General features: G+C 37.8%; 1 protein-coding gene across 4 annotated transcripts in view; it reads left to right on the top strand.

Annotated features, from left to right (window-relative positions):
- Positions 1 to 490: 490 nt before the first annotated feature.
- The window catches only part of KCMF1 (potassium channel modulatory factor 1), a 52,483-nt gene continuing 32,015 nt past the window's right edge, over positions 491 to 20,958 (top strand). Inside the window, exons 1-2 of one of the 4 annotated variants that reach the window (XM_026077903.1) lie at positions 1,325 to 1,436; positions 2,175 to 2,287. In XM_026077903.1, the coding sequence (XP_025933688.1) occupies positions 2,257 to 2,287 (31 nt within the window). In that variant the 5' untranslated portion in view covers positions 1,325 to 1,436; positions 2,175 to 2,256. Of the gene's footprint in view, positions 558 to 1,324; positions 1,437 to 2,174; positions 2,288 to 15,579; positions 15,666 to 20,958 lie in introns of those variants that run through there. The other 3 variants (XM_026077888.1, XM_026077912.1, XM_026077895.1) reach the window with 3 other exon arrangements.

Genomic DNA, 20,958 nt, shown 5'->3' with positions numbered 1-20,958 from the left:
GGCGGGGGGCGGAGGGGGGCAGCGTGCTTCGTGGCGTTAAGAGGGGTCGTGGCACAAATGGTTCCTCCGGGTTCCCCGCCGGGGCTGAGTTAAGGCGATAGCTGAGACTTGGTGGGGAAGAGCAGCAAGGAGAGAGCGCTGAACGGCGGAAGGGAATTCCTGTGGAAAGAAGGCAGGGGCGCGATAGCAGGAGAGAAAATCGCTTGTTTTTCTACCCTTTGTAATGGGAGGTGGGGGTGTTTACGCTAGTACAAATTATTCTGTAGAAACTCCGGTTCGTCGCTTGAAAGAGTAGTTCTCTGCCACGTTAGGAACTAAATTCAGCATCTGTCTTCATTAATGATTTTGATTCCCCCGAGCTGTAAAATGATCTTTTAAAAGGAATTGAGACATCTTTATCTAACCTTAAAATGTTTTCACAGAAATGTGATAGGAGAATTCAGTATTTGTGGGTAATAATGCTGGCTCCTAGTTGGTAGCTTGGTGCTGGACTACAGTACACGTGATGGATCTTCAGAGTGCAGCCACTGTGTTTTGCAGATTGTTAGTTCATGCAGGTTTGTGTGCTTCTTCAGCAAATAATTGTCTTGCCTTAATCCACTAACACTTTTTCTTTTTTTAAGTCAAAATTTAGTAGGAGTCATCTTTGTAGAGTGTTTTTTTTTAGCAGAGGTCTTTCTGGTTTGGTTTTGTTTTGTTTTTTTCCTGATGAAATATGTCTTTTCCTAAGAGGGTGCAGGTGGAGATGCTGGATTGGTATACCAATAATGATGCAAATGCTAATGGGTAAAGTGAGGGTCAATCACAAAGTGTTTGTTAGTGGTTGGAGTTGTGCTGGAGAATGCACTTTGTAAGTCACTGCTATGATATATGTATCCTTAATATTCTATTTAAAGTATAGTATTAGGATACAAACTTAATAGAGTGCACTGGTTAAAATTACAGAAGTGGTAATGACGTTTGTTGTTCTCTAGGTGTTCAGTGGTAAGTCCATGGACTGTTGTTCTAAAAGGTTGTGATATTTGGTAAAAAGATATTTCAGTCCCGCAGTAGCTTTTTGGTTAAGGGAGGGAAATGTTGAAAACAGGTTTGTTTATAAGGGTGTTTCTGTTGGAGGCTATCATGAGTTTTCCTTGTGGGTGTTAAGTTCTGTTTGTAGTGAGGAAAGTCACATTCCCATGCTTGGATATTTCCTTGAAGATTAGAAAGAGTGACTTCAACAAAGCTGGGCTTCATATTGCTTTTTTCAAAGCAGATACATTAATGTTTGTTCTTTCTAGCCATGCTGAGTCTGAAAAACTGAAATAATTATCTTTCTTTACAGATAAGCACTTTGTGAGTGTGAGTTTTGGTGACTTCACGTTGTGAATGTAGACATCTTCAAGAGTGTGTGTGCATGCATGAATGAAACCATGAGAATACCATGAGATTAAAAAGTACATCTGTTGCTTTATATGATTAATTTTTATAGAAATGTATAGTTTGACCTAAAATGTCTAAGTGATTCTTGTTTTACTTCACATTTCTATTGTTTTATTTTAGTCTTAACTTTAAAGTAGTTATGGGAGTAGAATAACTTGTCTTAATATGGGAGGACTCTTTTTCTGACCTGAATTAGAGATTTAATTTTATTAGAAATATGGAAATCCTTAAAACTGAAATAGTCACAAAAAAGTAATTCTTGCTTAAAGTGTACATAGTGTTATCCGTAGCTGACAATTTCTGATTCAGTGTGACTCGATTGAGAGGAGCTGTTTTGGAACAATATGGCATAGGGAAAAATCAAGCTTTAATCTTATTAAATAAATGATGTCTTTGACATGTGCTCTCTTCAAAAGGACTTGATCTCATAGTTACAAATAAGGTATATTTGATTGTTCCTGACAGTATCTAGAACACTGACCTGGTTTTATGATGGGGAAGGATGTCTTTGGAAAGCTAAGTGCTGGAGAACTTGGAATTCCAAAGTCTTGGGACTTTAAGTAGGGCATAAAGTGCCTGATGAAGGTTTGTGTTTCTTGACCGTTGGGGTGGATTTGGGTTTCTTGACCATTTTCTTTGATGTATAACAACTGTAATATACAGTGAGTTGTATTGGGGGGGGAGTCTCTTTCATTCTCCCTCAGAAAAAGTCTGGTCAAAACCAACCTTTCTTCTGTGCTCTTGTTTCACAGGTGAACTCTGGGCTCACATTTTCCCCCCGCTTCAGAAAAATGGGTGCAACTAAAACTTTCGTTATTGTTGCTCTCTCTTGAAATGTTCATTCAGTGTTTCAGAGGCTTTGCTGGTAATACTGCCGAGAGTAATCATTAGTGTTTATCCACCTTTCCCTATCACTACTTATTTCTGATTTTTTTTTAAAGCCATTTTTTGGTGTGTGATTTGGTGTCAAGAGACTAGCTATTCCCTGTCTTTGGTCTTCTAAAATGCAGTATGAGGTCATCCCCTGGTCTTATATTTTGCGTCATTTGCTTTATAGGAGCAATACACTGTGCTTCTCTAGGTTAGCTCCTCTCTTAAAGAATATGTGATGGTGTAATCTTTGGCAGCCTACAAGGTGCAGGCAGGTCAATTTTTTTTCTCTAGAAGGTATTTTGCTTATTGTAATTTTGCTTTCTGTGGACGTGCATGTGGCAGTGACTCTTTTGTATGGCAGTAGACAGTACCCAGGACAGTAGAAAAAAGGAGAATCATAACTTTCATGAATATCATTAGAAGAGTATCTTTGCCCTTTTTTGTGAAACTAAGTTTTTTAGAAGTTACACAATATTATTATATAAAATTGGTAGAAAAGAGGTGACTGCTGCAGCATTACTAGTCCTACAAGGCTGTGGATTCCAGTTTCCTATATCCAGCAATTCCTAAGAATTCCCAGTAGCCAAGTGGCCTGCGCCACCTGGTTCTCTGTCTTATATACTCTTCTTTGCTTCCTTCCCTCCTTCCCCCCTCCCCCTACATTCCATAGTTTGGTTCTTATTTTCATTCAGAGATGTATTGTTTAAATTTCAAAAAGCTAGCAGCAGTACAAGTTTATTTTAAAGGTGTCTGTTTGTCAGCATTTCATATCATTCAGCAAAGCTCCTGCAGTTAATCCTATGGGCTTCTCAAGGCTCTGGGTTAGGTAAAGTTGCAAACGGGTTGTAATAATCAAGCTAGGAATGGAGAACAGTGATTCTCACGATCATGTGGATTTCCCAAAATGTTCCCTGCTGGCTTCAAGCTCCTTGTATTCAGTGAAGCTTGAGCCTCAGTCCTGCTTTTATTTATCTATTTTAGTATAAATGTCTTGTGTACAGTTTTTTTCAAATACTTATTAGTAATGGAAGGGTAAATAAATACATCTTAAAAATCCACAAGACTTGCTCTTTGAAGTTAAAGGAATCCTAGAGTTACAGTTAAACATGTACCAACCATTTGAAAGCAACTAATGGCTGGGTAATGTTAGCTCTGTTCTTCTAGCTAGAAGTTCTCTGGGGAGTTGCATAGGGAAATTGGGAGTCTGGGCTGGACTGAGCTGATTACATTTTCAGTGTGGTCATGATATATAACTTAAAGCTTCATCTGTAACAACTTTATTGATGAGATTAGAAGCTAGGGTGATTTCCACCCCTCCCAATTATATGGGAGCTATGTCATACTTGAGCTACGGAAGGATACTGTGAATTTTGGACAAGCCAAATAACACTGGCAGCAGCTGATATGTAAGTTTTAATATTTATTTAGTGTTGATTATAGAATTATCACTAAACTAGAATTAATATCTTTTTGCATTTAAAATTCTTAATTCAGGTAATAAAACTACATGCTTTTCATGCAAAGTACTGAAGTCACTGTGTTGGTGAAGTATTGCATTTAATAATGGAGTAATAATGATAATGTAGTGATAGTAATAATCAAGTATTGCATTTAATAATGAAGATGCATATCTGTGAGACCCATTGTAATTTGGTGCTTTCTGGTGCGTTTTTCTTCTTTGCTTACAGTTCCTCCAAACATGAAATTTGTTATTCCAAAGTACAGCATAATCGCAAATTGGGTCATATGTTGCTACCTCTATGATCTGATTTGTAGAAAGCAAATCAAGTTTAGGTTGATAGTTGTACACCTAAAATAATACAGTGCATTTTTTGAATACGTACAGATGTTTGGCTCTGACAAAGCATTTTCTAACTGTACGTTTCAAAGTATTTCATAGTGTTATTAGTCTTACTCTGTGAGAACACATTAAGGTCTGTAATCAGAAATGTAGTGTAGTACCTAAAAATGAGTTAGTGTTATAATTTACCTGGTGAGAGCTATGTTTAGGGCAGGAAAATGTTAATGTTAAACCTAAACAGCTGCAAATGTAATCAGAAATATTGGAACACAGTAATTTGCTTTATTATTAAACTGTTTGCTTTCAATAAGAAACTTAATCATCTTTTAATAGTAAAAAGAGCTGGACACATCAGTGATGTTTTACCTGTCAGTATACTTACTGGTATTGAGGAACTTGGGGTTTCATTTAAAGAATGACTTCTGGCTCTGATGGTTTAGGAAATCTGTTGTTGTGTGTTTTCCAACCAATACAGTGCTGTCCTTTAGAGTCTGCAGACAAAGCCCTTCAAAAATAAGAGAGTAAAGAGAGACCGTTTCTTCGTTCAGGTCTGTGATGAGAAGTGATGTCATGGATCAAATACCGTTCGTGAGTCAAAAAAAATTAGTTTTAAATGGTCAGTGGTGAAAGATTGATAGTTGAATACCTTAAGCAGGAAAATGGTACAGAACTGCAATATTTTTAATGTCATTTGGTGGGGAAGAGCAGGGGAAATGATGAAATAATTCTTGCAAGTGCGTGGTTTTTTTTTTTTTTTTTTTTTTTTTAAGCTAATGGTAACTAGAAGGGTTTCGGAGGAAGTTTCAGGAAGAGCCAAACAGGTTGCATGAGCAGTACAGGATAAATAAAATTCACTTATATTAAAAAGAAAGAAAAAAGAAAAATAGACTTTTCAAATACATTTGAATATTTACATTACTAGTGTCATTCAGTGAAGGGATATGGATATCACTGTTCATAGCTGCATCTTGTTGTTGTTACCCCAGTTACTGTTAAGAAATATAAAAACTGAGTAATGACCAGTATGAAAAGTGTTACCATGTTCAAGAAGCTGTTGGAGTTGGGATGTGCCAAAATTCACTAATTCAACCTTCTTTGAGTATGTGCATTGTGTTATTACACAGCTGTATCTTACCTGCTTCATACTACCCCTGCCTCATTTAAGCTGTGTAGGAGGCTGTTGTGTGTATGAGAGCCCTGCTCTGTTTTTGGAAGTTTACAGTGAATGAGCAGCTAAGGTATTACAGAAAGAAAGGATGGTTGAGGTGTTGACAGCTGAATTTTGTTGCGGGAAGCTGGATCGAAACCTATGTCTTCTACAGAGTTCGTATGAAATGCCAGGCAAATCACCTAAGCAAGAGTTCACAGGTGGCTGCTAGCCTTTATGAAGGCCCAGCTTAGGATTTTTGGATCTGAGCATTCACAGCTGCAACTGCAATACCTGAATGATGAGCTTTGAAAATATACCTAGTTATAGAAAATAAACACTCTGAAAAATGCATCTTCAGCATCTCAGATTGGGCACATAGTGGACTTACAATTTTAATCTTTTCACACCATCTGTTTCAAGAGAAGGAAAATACTGCTTAGAAGTGCTTTGAAAGTTAACTCGTTGATATTTATGCTGCACTGAAGTTCTGTAGAGACATGCTGACAGAGAAGGGCATGAGAATATCCATAATCAATGCAAGTTTTGAAAAGTGTGGTAAATAAAGGCTCACACTGAACAGTGAGGATAAAACAAATACTGAGTATCTATTTGTTTACTGAACACCGTTTATCCTAGTGCACTGAATAAAGTGGTGTTTTCATAGGAAAAAATGGATTGATACTAAGATGTGTCTGTTTTTACATGAGCAAAATTGTGGGATTTTACCTTTTTTGTTCTTTGGAACCATTTTGGCTAAAATCTCTTTATTAAAAAAAAAAAAAAAAGTTTTGGCCTTAGAGGTTTTAGAATAGATGGTCAAATTTGGTAGTTAGAAGCTGTGAAAATAAAGTTGTAGTGAGAAGAGACAAACAAACTTAACTATAGGCAGCACTGTCCCCTACTCATACAGCAGCATTGTAAGACACTGTATGCTTCTTGGTCACATTATTTCAGAAAATTCCAAGAGGCTGATGTTAGTGACTCAGGACTTGTGTGAAGAGAAACTATTGCATGGATAGAAACTGGAAGGATGCTTACCTCAGAAAAGTTGATACAGAGAAGGAGTTGGAAAAAAAGGAACTATCTATGTAAGACAGTTTATAATCCCCGTTTCATAATATGCAAAGAAGATGATATTAAGTGAATTCAAGATGATGATTAAAACCCATGAACACAAGTGCTTTTTCAGACAGTATGTAATTAAATTGTAAATTATTTTTTCACTTAAAGTTGTTGAGGCCACCTAGTATCCAGATTAAATAATTAAAGGTTTAGATTGTATCTTTAACTTCATACTTCAGGTCTTTTAACTATTTCAGACTAGAAGGTGGCTTCAGAGTGTATGTCCCATTTGGTCCCTATGCGTTTCTCTGAAGCATCAACTGAACCTCTGGCTTGTATTTATTCCTATGGTTTTTGTATATATGGTCCCTACTGTTATCCACATCTGTGTTATCTCTGCAAAACATTATTATAATTAACTTTGACACAATTAAGAAAGACCATTTTGAATTCAGTGCAGAGCATAGAGACATGCTTGGTAGTTTTACTGGTTTACAGTATGCGTAAATCAAGGTTTTGGTTTTGAGCTGTTCTAAAAAGCTTTATTTAGCTTAGGCCATACATATTTGCTGAGCTGATGAGTGAGATCTTTCCTGAGTTAAAATTGTTGGATGTTATTGTAAAATTGTCTTTATCTTTACTATAATTATAATCACTTACAGAAGTTCTTTTCATCCATAGATCTTAGAATTGTATTTCAAAGGTGAATAGAGGTGGTTGTTGACCTCCTCCACTTGAGGTCATTGGTTCAAGTTTGCAGCTCATTTTTAAACATGGATAGAACTCACTGGAATCTTCAAAGTATTTGGAAAAAATCTTTGTTTTTCCAGGTTTCTCTGAGAATGTACCCTGAATGCATGTTAGAAGGAAGCTGGATTTATTTCATGGCATTTGTATTATTTTTATATTAAAATATTTAAGTAATTCTTTAGGCTTATTGTATAATTTATCTTAATATCAGAACTGTCGTTATTACTGCCCATTTGTAACCCTGCAGTAAATTTCATGAATGCCTTAATTCTTTCCATCCTAATTGTTCTATTTCTATACCAATTGCTTTATTTGGAGTTAATAATAGACTTTGTCTAAAAGTGGTTCTTTCTTCAGTTGGAGGCCTAGGTAATTTTTTTTTTTAATTTATATATTACAATTAAACAGGAATCTAGACACAGAAGACAGTGATATTCCCTCCCTTTTGCATGTGAGATACTGGGTAGAGAGTTTGACTTGCCAGAAGTTACTTAAAGTCTGCTAAAGCTGGGAATTAATGATGCAGTGCTCCAATACAATGACATTTATAGGTACAAGTACGTTATTCCAAATTTTTTAGCTTGTTAGAAATTTTTAGCGGCACTCCAGTATTCACATATAATTTCACATTTTGGTTAAAATAATGTTGATCCTGCTCTACATTTTGGGTTTGATCATCCTGCTGTCATCACTGACAAAATGCAGCTGAAGAAAGACATTATTTTTAAATTTTCACATTTTTTTTTCTGAAAACATCCTGGAGGAGACAAAGCTTGAAAAATCTAGATCATAACTCCCATTTTTTTCTTACCTCAGGTCAGATTTGATCTTCCCCCATCGCTTCTGCCATTTCCTGATGCCAGATTCTTTTTGGGAGGCAATGTTTCTTGTCTTGACTGACAAGAGGTGCTGTCTCTGGTAGGATAAATTCTCTTCTTTGTTTTCCTACTTTTTGTCATTGATCTCTTATCTCTCACCTTCTTATTCCACTGTCATTGTCTTTCTTTCCCTTTGCTGTGCTCTCCCTTTCCTATTTTCCTTCCTAGAGAGCTCTAAAGTGGGATTTTCAAAGACACCTGGGGAAGCTGTAGACCCATGTTGGATTCAAATGCAATAGAAGTTTAATGCCTGTCTCTGTAAGTCTCCTTTGAAAAGCAGAGCTCTAATATTTGTTGGTAACACAACTAACCCTGGGCTATTTAAGAAACTAACTATTGCTGAAAATGTTTTTAGGCAGTGTTTTCTCTGACCTACTACAGAAGTTCTTGTTTTGTTTTGTTTTGTTTTTTAGAAAGGACTAGAAGATGTTAGTAGTGAAAAATTTATTCACTGGTCTAGGTTACCACAGAAGCATTCTTAAATTATTTGTTGAAGTGAGTCATTGTTGAAAATCTTTTTCAGGAACAGTTACTTTCTAGTGTAGATGGTGTGTAGGGTCTAACTTCTGCTAGCTTATTGATAGTAAAGCAGCCAGTATCCTTGACTGAAGGAAATTGCTATTGCCCAGCTCTCTCAGATTGTATTTGCCCTAGAAAATTAAATGGATGAGGTAAAGTCTTCACGTATAAACAGTTCAGTCTAGAAATTAGCATGAATTAATTGGACAGATGGTACAAAACAGTTTGAGAATATCAGTATTCATACTAGGATTGTAATTTAAACCAATTTCTAAAGAACTGCACCTCTACAAACCAGCTGAGTTGTTCTCCAGATGCATGATGGTTTGGCAGGAATTTCATGTCAGCTTCTGGAAGTAAACATCTAGGCATGTGCAAGTATATTAGAAAGATACCAGAATTATTTGGAGGCTGAATGAAAGTGTCTTGGAGGGAGCTGGTTGGATAGCAGTGCTCTGAACTGTTTCATTTGTGATACTCTCTGGATACCTGTCTCAAGTATCCTAACCCCAGAAACAGTAGATCATAGCAGATTTTCAAGATCAGACATGCATTAGGAGATAGTTATGAAAGGACTTCTTGTGTGATTGTCAGTGCTTTCTGTTTTTACTTCAGAATGTGATGCTGGTAAGAAACAGTGTTCAGATGTATTGGTTGTGTATTGACTGCGTAATTTATCAACTCCTATGTATTTTAGCCATACCTGCTTAAAAATTTTTGTTCACCTGGAATGAATTTGAAACTCCTAGGAGTCTGAATATAGATAAGCCTTTGTCAGTTGAACTTGCTTTTATGATCGTTAGAATGAAATCTGCTGTAAAGGAGTCTGTGGTTGGCCACAAGGGCATGTCTGTGCTCAAGGTCCCATCATTTCACTTTTACTTCAACAAAGATTTTTTGGACCTTTGTCATTATTTGCATATGCTTTTAATATAGGTAATAATGAGGAAAATTGCCTAAACCAAAGGGTGTTTGGTGTACAGGTATTATTTGGGTATGAATATGCAAGGTGAGATATGGGTTGACTCTGAAAGTGGAAAATTCTGTACTGAGAGGCTGGTTCTGGTTCACCGGTGAAATAAGGTATGTGAGAGCAGCTTCACAAAGAGTAATAGTGGTGGAACATAGACCACAACCAGATAGACATGTTTTACCACTGTGATTTGCAAATTTTCTTCTGTCTTATCTCCTTTCTTGCCAAAAGTAAATAAGGCCAGTAACTCCAGCAGCTGAATTATTGTTACTCTTGTTTTTCACGTGTCCAAAGCAGCCTCTCTGTAAATGTAAATGTGGAAAAAGAGATAAGGCTGGGAAAGAGAAGTCAGGATGTCCTATAAGAAAGACACCTAAGCTTTGCAAATGTAAGCTGTAGAGAATGCACAGCTTCCTAAATTGTGACTAAACTTTTTTTTCAATCTAGAAGTATGTAAAATAGTTCAGATGATCTTAATTCCATATCTGTCCTCTCCTATGGGGTGTACTGTTCAGATAAGATGGAAATGTCAAACGTAAGCTGATTTCTGAGTACTGTACAGGTCAGAATTTTTACCCCAGGGTCTGTTACACCTGCTGTGAACCATGACCATTTTTGTTATTGTATAGACTTGTATTTGTTAATTATATTAATTAGATCCATTACAGATTTACGAAGATGAGGTGGAAGGTGTGCAGCATCTTTTGAGTCACAAGGACTTCAAATACATTTTTCAGCACTCTTCTCCATTGGTTATCTCAATTTTATAAAACTCTAAGGATGAGAAGATTACTTGCCCTACACTGCTGGATACAGAAAGAATGGATGCTATGATCTGTGAATTATGCTTTCCCAGGTTCTTTTGGCACATAGGGCCTGCAAATTGCCAGGCAGGATCTGAGAGCATACCAAGCGTTCCTCATTCTGAAAGGTTTTTGTGAGGAGCTGAGAAAACAGCTTGAGATTTTGCTGTGGAAGAGAACTTTATAAGTGAAAGATGTCCTTAGAATAAGTGACTGTTATCAGTCAAACTTAGTGGTAGATGTTGCTATAGATAACATTTTTATGTTACTCCAGACTGCTGTCTGAAGCTTAATTAGAAGCAGGGGATCAGCAGGATGCAAATTCTCAGGTTTAACTGATGATGTCACATTTAAAAAATTGATATAAATGCTGTTTTTTCATAGGTTTTGGGGGCCTTTCATAGCCTGTTAGGGTGTTATCCAGCCTTTAAGCACAGGAGCCAGTTACTGGAAGGTGTGTTTCTCCACAAAGCTCAGTTAGTGTTTTGTTTCTGGTGCCCTGGAAGCATTAAGAATTGAGGCAGAGTGATCAGAAAGATGGAGTGAATTGCTGAGAATTTTTTTCCAGAATAGGGAGGAGGTTAATGTCGCCCCAGTCTTCAAAAAGGGCAAGAAGGAGAACCCAGGGAGCTACAGGCCAGTCAACTTCACCTCCATCCCTGGAAAGGTGATGGAGCAGCTCATCCTGGAGGCCATCTCTAAGCATGTGAAGAATAAGAAGGTGAATGGAAGTAGTCAGCATGGCTTCACAAAGGGGAAATCATGCTTAACCAATCTGATAGCCTTCTACAATGGGATGACTAACTGGATAGATGAGAATAGCAGTGGATGTTATCTGCCTTGACTTCAGCAAGGCTTTCGACACTGTCTCCCATAACATCCTCATAAGGAAGCTCAGAAAGTGCAGGCTAGATGAGCGGTCTGTTTGGAGGCCTGTAGCTAGCGGTGTCCTCCAGGGGTCAATGCTGGGTCCAGTACTATGCAACTTCTTCATCAGTGACCTGGATGAAGGGAATGAGTGCACCCTCAGCAAATTTGCTGATGATACAATGCTGGGAGGAGTGGCTGCTACCCCAGAGGGCTGTGCTGCCATTCAGAGGGACCTGGAGAGGCTGGAGAGCTGGGCAGAGAGGAACCTCCAGAAGTTCAGCCAAGGGAAGTGCAGAGTCCTTCATGTGGGAGGAATAACCTCATGCCTCAGCACAGGCTGGGGGCTGAGCTGCTGGAAGGTAGCTCTGCAGAGGGGGACGTAGGGGTGCTGGTGGACAGCAAGTTGGCCATGATGCAGCAGTGTGCCCTTGTGGCCAAGAAGGCCAATGGTATCCTGGGGTGCATCAGGAAGAGTGTTGCCAGCAGGTCGAGGGAGGTGATCCTCCCCCTCTCCTCAGCCCTGGTGAGGCCACATCTGGAGTACTGTGTGCAGTTCTGGGCTCCCCAGTGCAAGAGGGATGTGGCACTACTGGAGCAAGTCCAGCGAAGGGCTACAAAGATGATTAGGGGACTGGAGCATCTCTCTTATGAGGAAAGGCTGAGAGAGCTGGGCCTGTTTAGCCTGGAGAAGAGAAGGCTGAGAGGGGATCTTATTAATGCACACAAGTATCTGAAGGGAGGGTGTCAAGAGGATGGAGCCAGACTCTTTTCAGTGGTGCCTAGTGACAGGACACGAGGCAACGGACACAAACTGAAGCACAGACAGTTCCATCTGAACATGAGGAAAAACTTCTTCACTGTGAGGGTGACTGAGAACTAGAACAGGTTATCCAGAGAGGTTGTGGAGTCTCCTTCCCTGGAGATATTCAAAAGTTGTCTGGACACAACTCTTGGAAATGTGCTGTAGGTGACCCTGCTTGAGCAGGGGGGTTACACTAGATGATCTCCAGAGGTCCCTTCCAACCTCAACCATTCTGTAATTCTGTGATTCTGTAATACAACCGTCTAGCCAAGGGCTAAGTACTTTGGGGTGACGATTGAAGTACAGGGCTCTTGTGTATGACTTTGAAGGGTACCATTAACAGAGGCTTTCTGAGGAATGATTTCAGGTCAGCACTGATGGATACTGTTTGTCATGCTTGCATTGAACTTTGTGTTGAATTTCCTCCAAACCTCTTCCTTGTCTCGAGTGTCCTCATTCACAAATTAACATTTTTGAAGAAAGCAGACATTTTCTTAACTGTACAGTATGACAGTGCATTAAACTTCCCTAGTCTGGAAGAAAATGCTGCCTTCATTCTCCTTTATGGTGCTAAGCACTTGGAGATCTTGGCAATGGGTAGTAGTTGTAAAGGTCCATACTGTGTTTTTTTCCATTTTAATCCAGCAGCTCTAGAGGAGCTACTGGGACTCTGAGTAATGTCTCAGAAATGTGAAACTACAGTGGGAATGCTTCAAATTATCTGATTATCTGCATTAAAGCCAAGGAGACCTTAGGGGTTAAGGAGACTAAAGACGTTGCATGTAGGTTATAGAGTTCTAAATACTTTTTTCTCCTGTCACCATTCTAAGGCATCTTCTAACTGTACACACACACACACACACACACACACACACACACACACACTTACTTACTTACTGTGGGCTGCAGTGTAGGCACTAACTTGCTATATGTGTGTCTGTTACCTATATTGGAAGATGTCTGCAAGTTAAAAAAAAATCTTCAAAACTGTGGCTATAAATATATTCTGTGTGGACAATATTTCAGGTGCTACTAAGGCCTTTGCAGTGTCAAAGCTATTTTTTCCTGACAAGGTAATGCAGAACTGTATACTGTTGGAAGGTGTGAGGTGCTGAGTTGGTCCTGAGTTTCAGTGCTCTGCTGAGAAGCAATGCCGGCAGAGTAAGGTGACTGCCTGCTCTGGCACATGTGGAAGAACCTGGAAGGAAAGGAGTTCATGCCTGCTGTTTCCTGTAGGAGCCAGTGTGGTATAACCCCCCGATAGGGAGCTCATAAAATATGTTAAAATAAAGGTTGTGTTAAAGTTTCGCTAGAAACGTGGAAGTTCTGTATCACAGCTAGATCTACTAAGTGGGCCAGAGGCTTCCTTTCACATAGACACCCCTGATGACACCACTTGGAAAACTGCTGAAGTAAATGGACACAATATCAAGCTCTCACACAAGCATTATTTGGGGGTGTTTCTAGACTAGAAGCCTATGCTATCTTCATGAAGAAACAGCAGGAATGATAAGAGAAGCAAGTGACTAATGTACATGTTTCTGTGACATGCATTCCTAAATCAAACTTGAGAATCCAACAGCTACAGGAGTTAGGGCAATCTTAAAGGTATTTATGCATTTAAGGAAGGTAATAACTACAGAGGATACAAGTGTAAAGGTAAGTGTTTTTCACAAAAATATCCAAGAACTTGAGATAGCTCAGCAGTTTAGTGGGTGAAAACTACTCTTTTGCATGCAATTCAGATGGAGTAGAGTAGAAAACAGGATAGAGCTTACAGGTTAGTCTAAAAATGTGAAGGTAGAGCTATGTTTTTCAGTGTTGTGACTGGACTATGTTTGTGTTCCTGAGATGTGGAAAAAAACCCACAACATAATACCATGAGAGTATTTCTAGTGTCTCCACTATCCTCAGCTGCATTATCTAGCTTTTCTTCCATAGTATCTTGGATGGGAGTGCTCAACAGACATAAAAACATGCTATTTTTGTAGTAAAAGAGAGTTGGACTTTTCCTCTGAACTTACTGTATTGCCTTTCCTCTTACATTCCATATATAGATCAGAGCCCAGTACCTTTCCTGTTTCATGGCATTGACAAAGTCTAGAGATTGTAGTACTTTTTTATATCTCAGTGTGTTTATAGACAGTTTGTCTTCCACTGCTTTTTGCAGTTCAGTTGGGAATCTCAAAGTCAAATGCCTGTTCTGTCCTATTGGTTGTCAGGGCTGTTGAGTCTTATCCTGTCAGCTTTGCAGTCCAAAGTGCTGCATGTATTCCAATTTTTATCTAATTCATCCATTCAAACATTAGACAAAAAACTTGTTTCTATGAATAAGTGAACGAGACTGTGATCTACTATTGAATTAAAAGATAATCTTGGACAAGGAATTGCGATTATTGTGAATGTGATTCTGCATCATACAGAGGTATAATTGACAGAATAGCTGTTTACAAAAATTTTTAGATATTAAAATCTACCTCTTAAGCATTTTGAAACCTTTTTTTTCTTTCTAATAGGTAGGTGATTTAAAAGATCATTTGTTCCAGTGAAGATTTGTCAAATTTGTTTGTACAGTTGATTTTTCCTTATCATTAAAATACTATTTTGTGCTTTGTGCAACTGCAGATTGAAGTCTGAGCATATAATTAGGAGTAATAAGACCTAATGGGTTTTGACACTCTCTTTACTTGTTTTTTAAATTATGAAGTGGGATATGTGTCTGTTTTGATAAAATGCCATATTATTAGGCACATGGTTTATCCATGTAGTTCGGCTCAGCAAATAAAGGAAAACATCTCTGTAAACAGCTGCCTGTTGTTTTAATTTAGAAAAATAGCTTTTTTGCTGAAGCTTAATTTCCCAATTTTTAGAACTCTGTGGGAAATGAGATTTTTTTTTTTCAAATTAGTCAATTCTTAAATTAGGTTCCTGTTCTAAATATTCCTCTAAAACTGTAAATTTCAGACTTGTTTTCCATCTGGCTATTGATGCGTTCTGTGAGTGCAGTTTTGCAAATGTTTTTGATGTTGTTTAATTCTGAATGTCTTGTTCTAGAGCAAGGATGAATTACTCTGACTGTGTTCTATCCAGAGTAAGGATGAGAGATTGCAGAAAGTTTCTGTCTGAAGCAAAATGGTAGGAACTGTGGTACCTGTCTGATTCTTGTGGTGTAGGTCAAAGAGAATGATCAGAAATTTGTTTCATTAAAATTTAGCATGGAGAATTGAGAGACCCACGTTTTTCCAGGATAGAATAATGATCTTATCTTTGTCCTGATTCTGTTCTTGAGTGTTAGTTTCTCCAAAAAACAGTCTTTGCGGGGGGTTATTTATGTTGAGCATGAAATCGTAGTGATTGTTTAAATGGTTCTACTTTGGAGCTGTTGCCCACAAACTCAAAATAGCTGCTCTAAATAACAATCTTAATGTGTCTTCGGTTCCTAGCAGATAAAAATGGAGATTGTTTTTTTTCTTTGAAGTTGTATATAGCTCTTCTGTATTCTCAGAATAAAAGTGGCATTTCCTTTCACGTCCTTAAATTTCTTAATATGATTTAGATTTTATGGCACTATAATAGTGAGACTGATAGACTTGTATTTCTTACTTTCTACAGTAAATTAATCCATTTTTATCTGCTTTAACGGACTGGTGAATTTGCTTTTTCTTTTTCATGCTTGTTCCAGGTGATGCTTTTCTTCTTAGTGTGTTGGATTAAAAATGCAATCGCATAGTGTTTTTGCTGAGGATCACAATTACATCGAAGGTGGGTTTGAACGAATGTATTAAAAAGCATAGCAATTTTGCCTAAAAAAGATTGTTTAAGAGATTAAGCTAGTTGCAGTGGGGGGGTGAGGGGAGGGAACTAGTTATTGAAGGTTCATGAACTGTGATCCATAGATCAGTGATGCCTTTTAGAATGTTTAGTGGTAGCTGGAAAGCTGATCAGGAACATGATCTGGCTTTTTATTTTCAAATATTGTTGGAGTTGTTTAGGCAAATTCTGAAAAATATGTTGAAAATGTATAGAAAGGATGGGTGGGACTCTAGGGAAATAATCAAAAGATAATATTCTGTTTCTTTGTGTATGCTGCGTAACAAGGAAGAAAAAAATGCCAATAAAGCTAAAGGGACTTCTGCTAATGAGAGGAAGAAGCAAAGTAGTCATGTGGTATGGCTGGAAAATGGCTGGGTTGTCCATCCAGGGAGTGTGTGAGCAATTAGCGAAGAAGTATATGCAGAGGAGAATCTGAAACAAAGGTGTGAGAGAAATGGAGCACATTCAAAGCTTTACGAAAGTAGGCATAATACCTTTTTTTGCTTTATGATACTACATTTCCCACAGTACTTTTCTAGTGTTGCTTTTCCATCATAAGCAGTTGTAGTTTCTGCAGATGTGCTATCTTCCTGAGATGTTCTTTGTGACAATGAGTGGGAGTGAAAGTGGTTGCCAAGGCAGTCTGTTTATGTCTGTAGTAAGAAAATTCTTGAGAAGGCCCAAGGTAGAACACTGCTAGTACTTAAATGATTGTATCTTAATGGATTTTTTTGTTTTTTGTTTGTTTGTTTTACATCCTAGTAGCATTTTTAAAATAATTTACCTTATTTTATTTTGGGTTCAGAGGAACTCGGTTATTTTTACAAGTTTCTAGACCTCTTGTGGCATTCAGGAAAGATAAATTCCTTTTGTGATGTTGCAGTGCCATTCAAAATTATGATTTTGAAAGCAGGCTGTGAGTTTGGAAATGTTCTGTTGCCTCATCTCTGTAAACCTAGCTGGCTGATGGGAAGAGTCTAGCTACAACTGCCTGCCTTGTATCAGGCATTGCTGATACACTTCAGTGAAGAGAACCGCCACTTCTTATTTCCCTGCCTCTCCCAGTTGTTTTCTGGATTTATTTTCCTGACATGAAAAGTGCATGTATTTCCAGTTCACTTTGTACAAGTTCATACTGTAAGGCTCAGATATCGTGAGACATATTCTAATCACAAGGTATTATTGAAAGAGTTAGAGCACTTACTGCATGCAAACTTCTGTGTTTTATTTCTAGCCCTGTGCTTGGCCAGCCAGTGGTGTCTGCTCGCCAGGTTGCTGCCTACATTAAATCTGAACTCTTCTCTGTGTTGGAGTGGGAGAAAATGTTGCCATACTTGCCTGTTTTGGAAATGTTAAAGCATAAGAAAGTCAGGAGTGGGTCTGATAGTGCAAAAGGAAGAAAACAATGTATATTTCCAATACTAGAGCTCTGGATAGGGTATATACCTAAATAGAATATTTAACTTCTGCTAAACTATATGCAATGGTAAGAATTTACAATGAAAACTGTGATGAATTTTGCCTCTGCCAGATGTGTTGGGTATTTGATATTTTTTTCCGTCTAGCTGAAGCAGTGGCTTATGGAAAAAGGAGTCAAGTCTATCAAATCATAAAGCATTTTAACTTTTCCACTCAGTTGAGCCATACTGTTCAGCTCTCAGAAGCCTAATTGGGCATGTCACTTTTTCTCATTGTTTTTGCTTTTTTGTCGCTCTTCTGTAATTTGTCTTTAAAATAATGATCTTAGTTGAAAGCTGCAAAGATGTTTTCTGAGAAGACCACCTCTAATCCTTGCAGGATTCAAAGGGGATGTATCAGTTCTTTTGTTAAAGCTCTCCTTAGGATTTTCTGTTTTCCTTCATGTCTCTTCCAGCTATAGAACTGATCTTTGTGTGATGTTTTCCCCTCTTCTCTCCCTCCACTCTGATTCTTGTTCAGCTGGTTTTTGCCTAAGCTGAATATTTTTGTCCTCTTCACCCCGGAAGGAAATTTGGGAACCTGTTCCTGTAAATGGGAGATTTTGCCATTGATTTTACTAGATACAGGATTTAGCCCTGGTGCTATTAGTATTATTTTCTTGCCCTGGCACTGTTTACAGCTTTCCTCAGTTTAAGAATTTTCTATTAATAGAATTCACATTCCGTTTGCCGTTTTCCAAATTAACAAAATTGTTAAATGAGATCATGCCTGGTGCCAATTCCTTTGCTGCCGCATTGTAAACTTTCTGCACTCTGATAAATATGTTGCCGTTTGTTTAATTTTATTGTGTTTACAGTACTTTAGCAGCCTTTCATGTTGTGATGGTGTTTGAAGACCAAATTAAATTACATTAATTGAAAGATAAGATTTCTGAGACATAGTATCAAATATTCAATTAGAAATCCAAATCTGCTTGATCAAAAGTTCTTGCAGCATGTGACATGTTTGTAATTCTATTTTAAAAGGCTGTTAAGCACGTCTGGCAAAACCTTTTATTGTGAATCAGTTCTGCTTACGGCTTAAGAGTTCTGCTGTCTCCTAAATGTTTAGATATGTTAAATATAATACTTTCATCTGAGAAGATACTTAACATTTTTTCTTAAAAATACCAAAGCGCATGGTAGTCTGAGTGCAGACATATCTATGTGCTGTAAGAGGCAAGAACTTACAAATGTAGCTTAATTTTCCATGTCTGAATTTAAGGAACAATTAGAGAAGAGTCTGATCACAGCACAAAGAATACAAAACAATTTTAGGTGTTCAGCTAGTATTTAGTATGCCTTTTTTTGCTAATGTATCTAGGAGATTTGCAGTCTTTGCAATTTTATTATTTGTAAAAATAATAAAGCAGAAATCAGAAGGCATATGCAAGTATACTAGGAGTTTTCAAAAGTAATAGCTCTTCTTGAGTAAAAATGGATTCCCAAGTTACTTGTTGCTCTACAAAATAAAGCATTCCTGAGATAGAAACAAGGCAGACTGGTTTAAAAATGTATTTTGAGAATTGGTCTTCTGCAGCTGCTTTCTCATAGTACCTTGAGAAGTTGCCCAGGACTCCTAAAAAAAAAAAATTGTTAAAATCCACATCTCATCCATGGTTGTTTTCTGGGTTTGGCAGAGAGGTGTGAGGTATTTTACCTGTGTTTTCAAAGTAGACAAAAGTTTTCTGTTCTCTAGTGTGTGGAGGATAGGAAGATATTCCTCTGGGCTTGTCAGGAAAGTAGTTGTTTTGGATTATGGACTCAATAGTGATTCTTTGTAAAGTGATGTCTAGATGTTAGTCCAGACTTTTCAGCAAACTCTAATTAGAGGTGTTCCTAGCTTGTGTGCATGGTGTCCCAGAGGTATATTTGAAGAGATGAAAGAATGTACAGATTTGTGTGCAAAACCTTCAGAAAAGAAGCGTTTGCTCTTCTTGGCGTATAGAGAGAATAAATATGTAATATTAACAAGAACTAATACAAATCGCATCACAAGCGTGTGTGTGCAATACTTATTTCAGTCTAATTCAGATAAGAATAAATGGGTAGTATTTAAAACTTACCCTGCAGAAGTATTTGTATTGTGTCCTCTCTTTCAGTGTCTTGGTGCTTGAGCAAATGAACTTGAACACAAGTAATTTATCATGATTTTTGGACAATTTTCAATAATTTGAAGAGAAAAAACAGCCTTGGTTGTTGCCTTTAGATAGCGTGGCCTTCCTCTCAAGGTTGGATTGACAGGAATGAAGAAATGTCAAGTGACTTTTTTCAGAGTTCAGTGAGTTTCTGATGGTGTTTTAAGAAAATATATATTACTGTAATTTTCTTGGGGTTTTTTTGGCTGATTCTGCATCACTAATTGTACATTCTTAGTACTATTGGTGCAATCAAATAGTTTAAGATAGCTAATCGATATATTAATAGCTCAATATTGATAGCTAATGAGTAACTAACAGACTGCCTTGTAAAGGCTGCAAATTGAAGTTAGGAAACAGCAGAATTTAAGCTAGCTAGTGCAACTTTATTTCATCCCTTTTACATAGACCTTAAGATAATCTATTTAATTACATAGGCAGATGTTAATTTCTGTATGGGACACTCATCCCTGACTGCCTCTGCACAAGATAGATTATGTTATAAAGCTGAAATAGAGGTATGTATGGAGGGAATGTGCTGTTTAGTATGCTTGCTGCTTTGTAAGATTTGAAGGATGTGTGTGAGGAAAGAGTCAGGGCATTCAGGAAGAAAAAAGATGGTTTCAAGGTAAAGGTAGATGACTGTTGCTGTGGGGAGCTGCATCTCTGCCACATAATTTCTATAGAGTGTTGGAGAAATTCTGGGGTGCTCACTAATTGCTTGTTCCTTGTGTTCTACATGACTTGCACCTTTTAGTATGTGATTTCCAAAATTTGGGATGTGACAGCAAAAGTGCAAAACCTCCTTTTTGCAGCATGTTGTCACTCACATATATCATGACCAAGGCTGAAACTTACTGGCTCAGCAGTATTGATTGGTTCTATCTCTTTAGACTAGCTCTAGACAAGTGCCAGTGAGCTTCACGAAACTTGTTGACAGAAGGGAGATGACAAGATCAGGGAATTTGTTTCTACTCCAGACTTTGGGGAGGAAGGAGTACTGTTTAAAAAATAAAAGCCTTTCTGCCTTTCTGTTCTAGTATAGGCCTGGTTTCCTCCCCTCTTTCTCTCCGATTCCAAGTTTGCATTGTCTGTGGTTGCAGTTTCAATCTTACTAGTTCTTTTTGCGGACATACTAGTCTGGTTGCTTCCTCTTTCACGCCACTATAGGCTGATTTTGCAGCTTGAATCCTATTGCACACTGGATGTGTGTGAAGATGTAGATTTTCAACTACTTTGAGGGGATGGTCTGTGAATTGTCTGTTCAGCACTTGAAGGTGCAAGAGTGCTTGAGTATTCTCGATGTGGTAGCGCTCCTTGATGTTTGTTCTGACAATCTACTTTAGTAAACGTGTGAGTTAAAACACTTCAGAGATCTATAATTTGGCTGAATTTCTGGTGGATTTTTCACACAAACAGCAACATCTTCTGATTTTATAAATTAACCTCTCAGTTAAGTCAGTAGAGTCTGCATTGAGAGATGAGGATGCTAAAATAAGAAACAATTGACATAATTTTTTTTAATGTTAAAAAATAGCATATATTTTCTTCAGTCTCAAACAGCTGAACCGCTTGAGCAGAATTTCTTACTGTAGGACTGAGGTAGACATGCAGCATGGTACCCTACAGCTCAGATGGTTGATGTCA

This window comes from Apteryx rowi, unplaced genomic scaffold (genome assembly GCF_003343035.1).
Source record: "Apteryx rowi isolate R43461 unplaced genomic scaffold, aptRow1 scaffold_113, whole genome shotgun sequence".
In the NCBI taxonomy this organism is placed as follows: Eukaryota; Metazoa; Chordata; class Aves; order Apterygiformes; family Apterygidae; genus Apteryx; species Apteryx rowi.
This window is presented reverse-complemented; position numbering and strand designations above follow the sequence as displayed.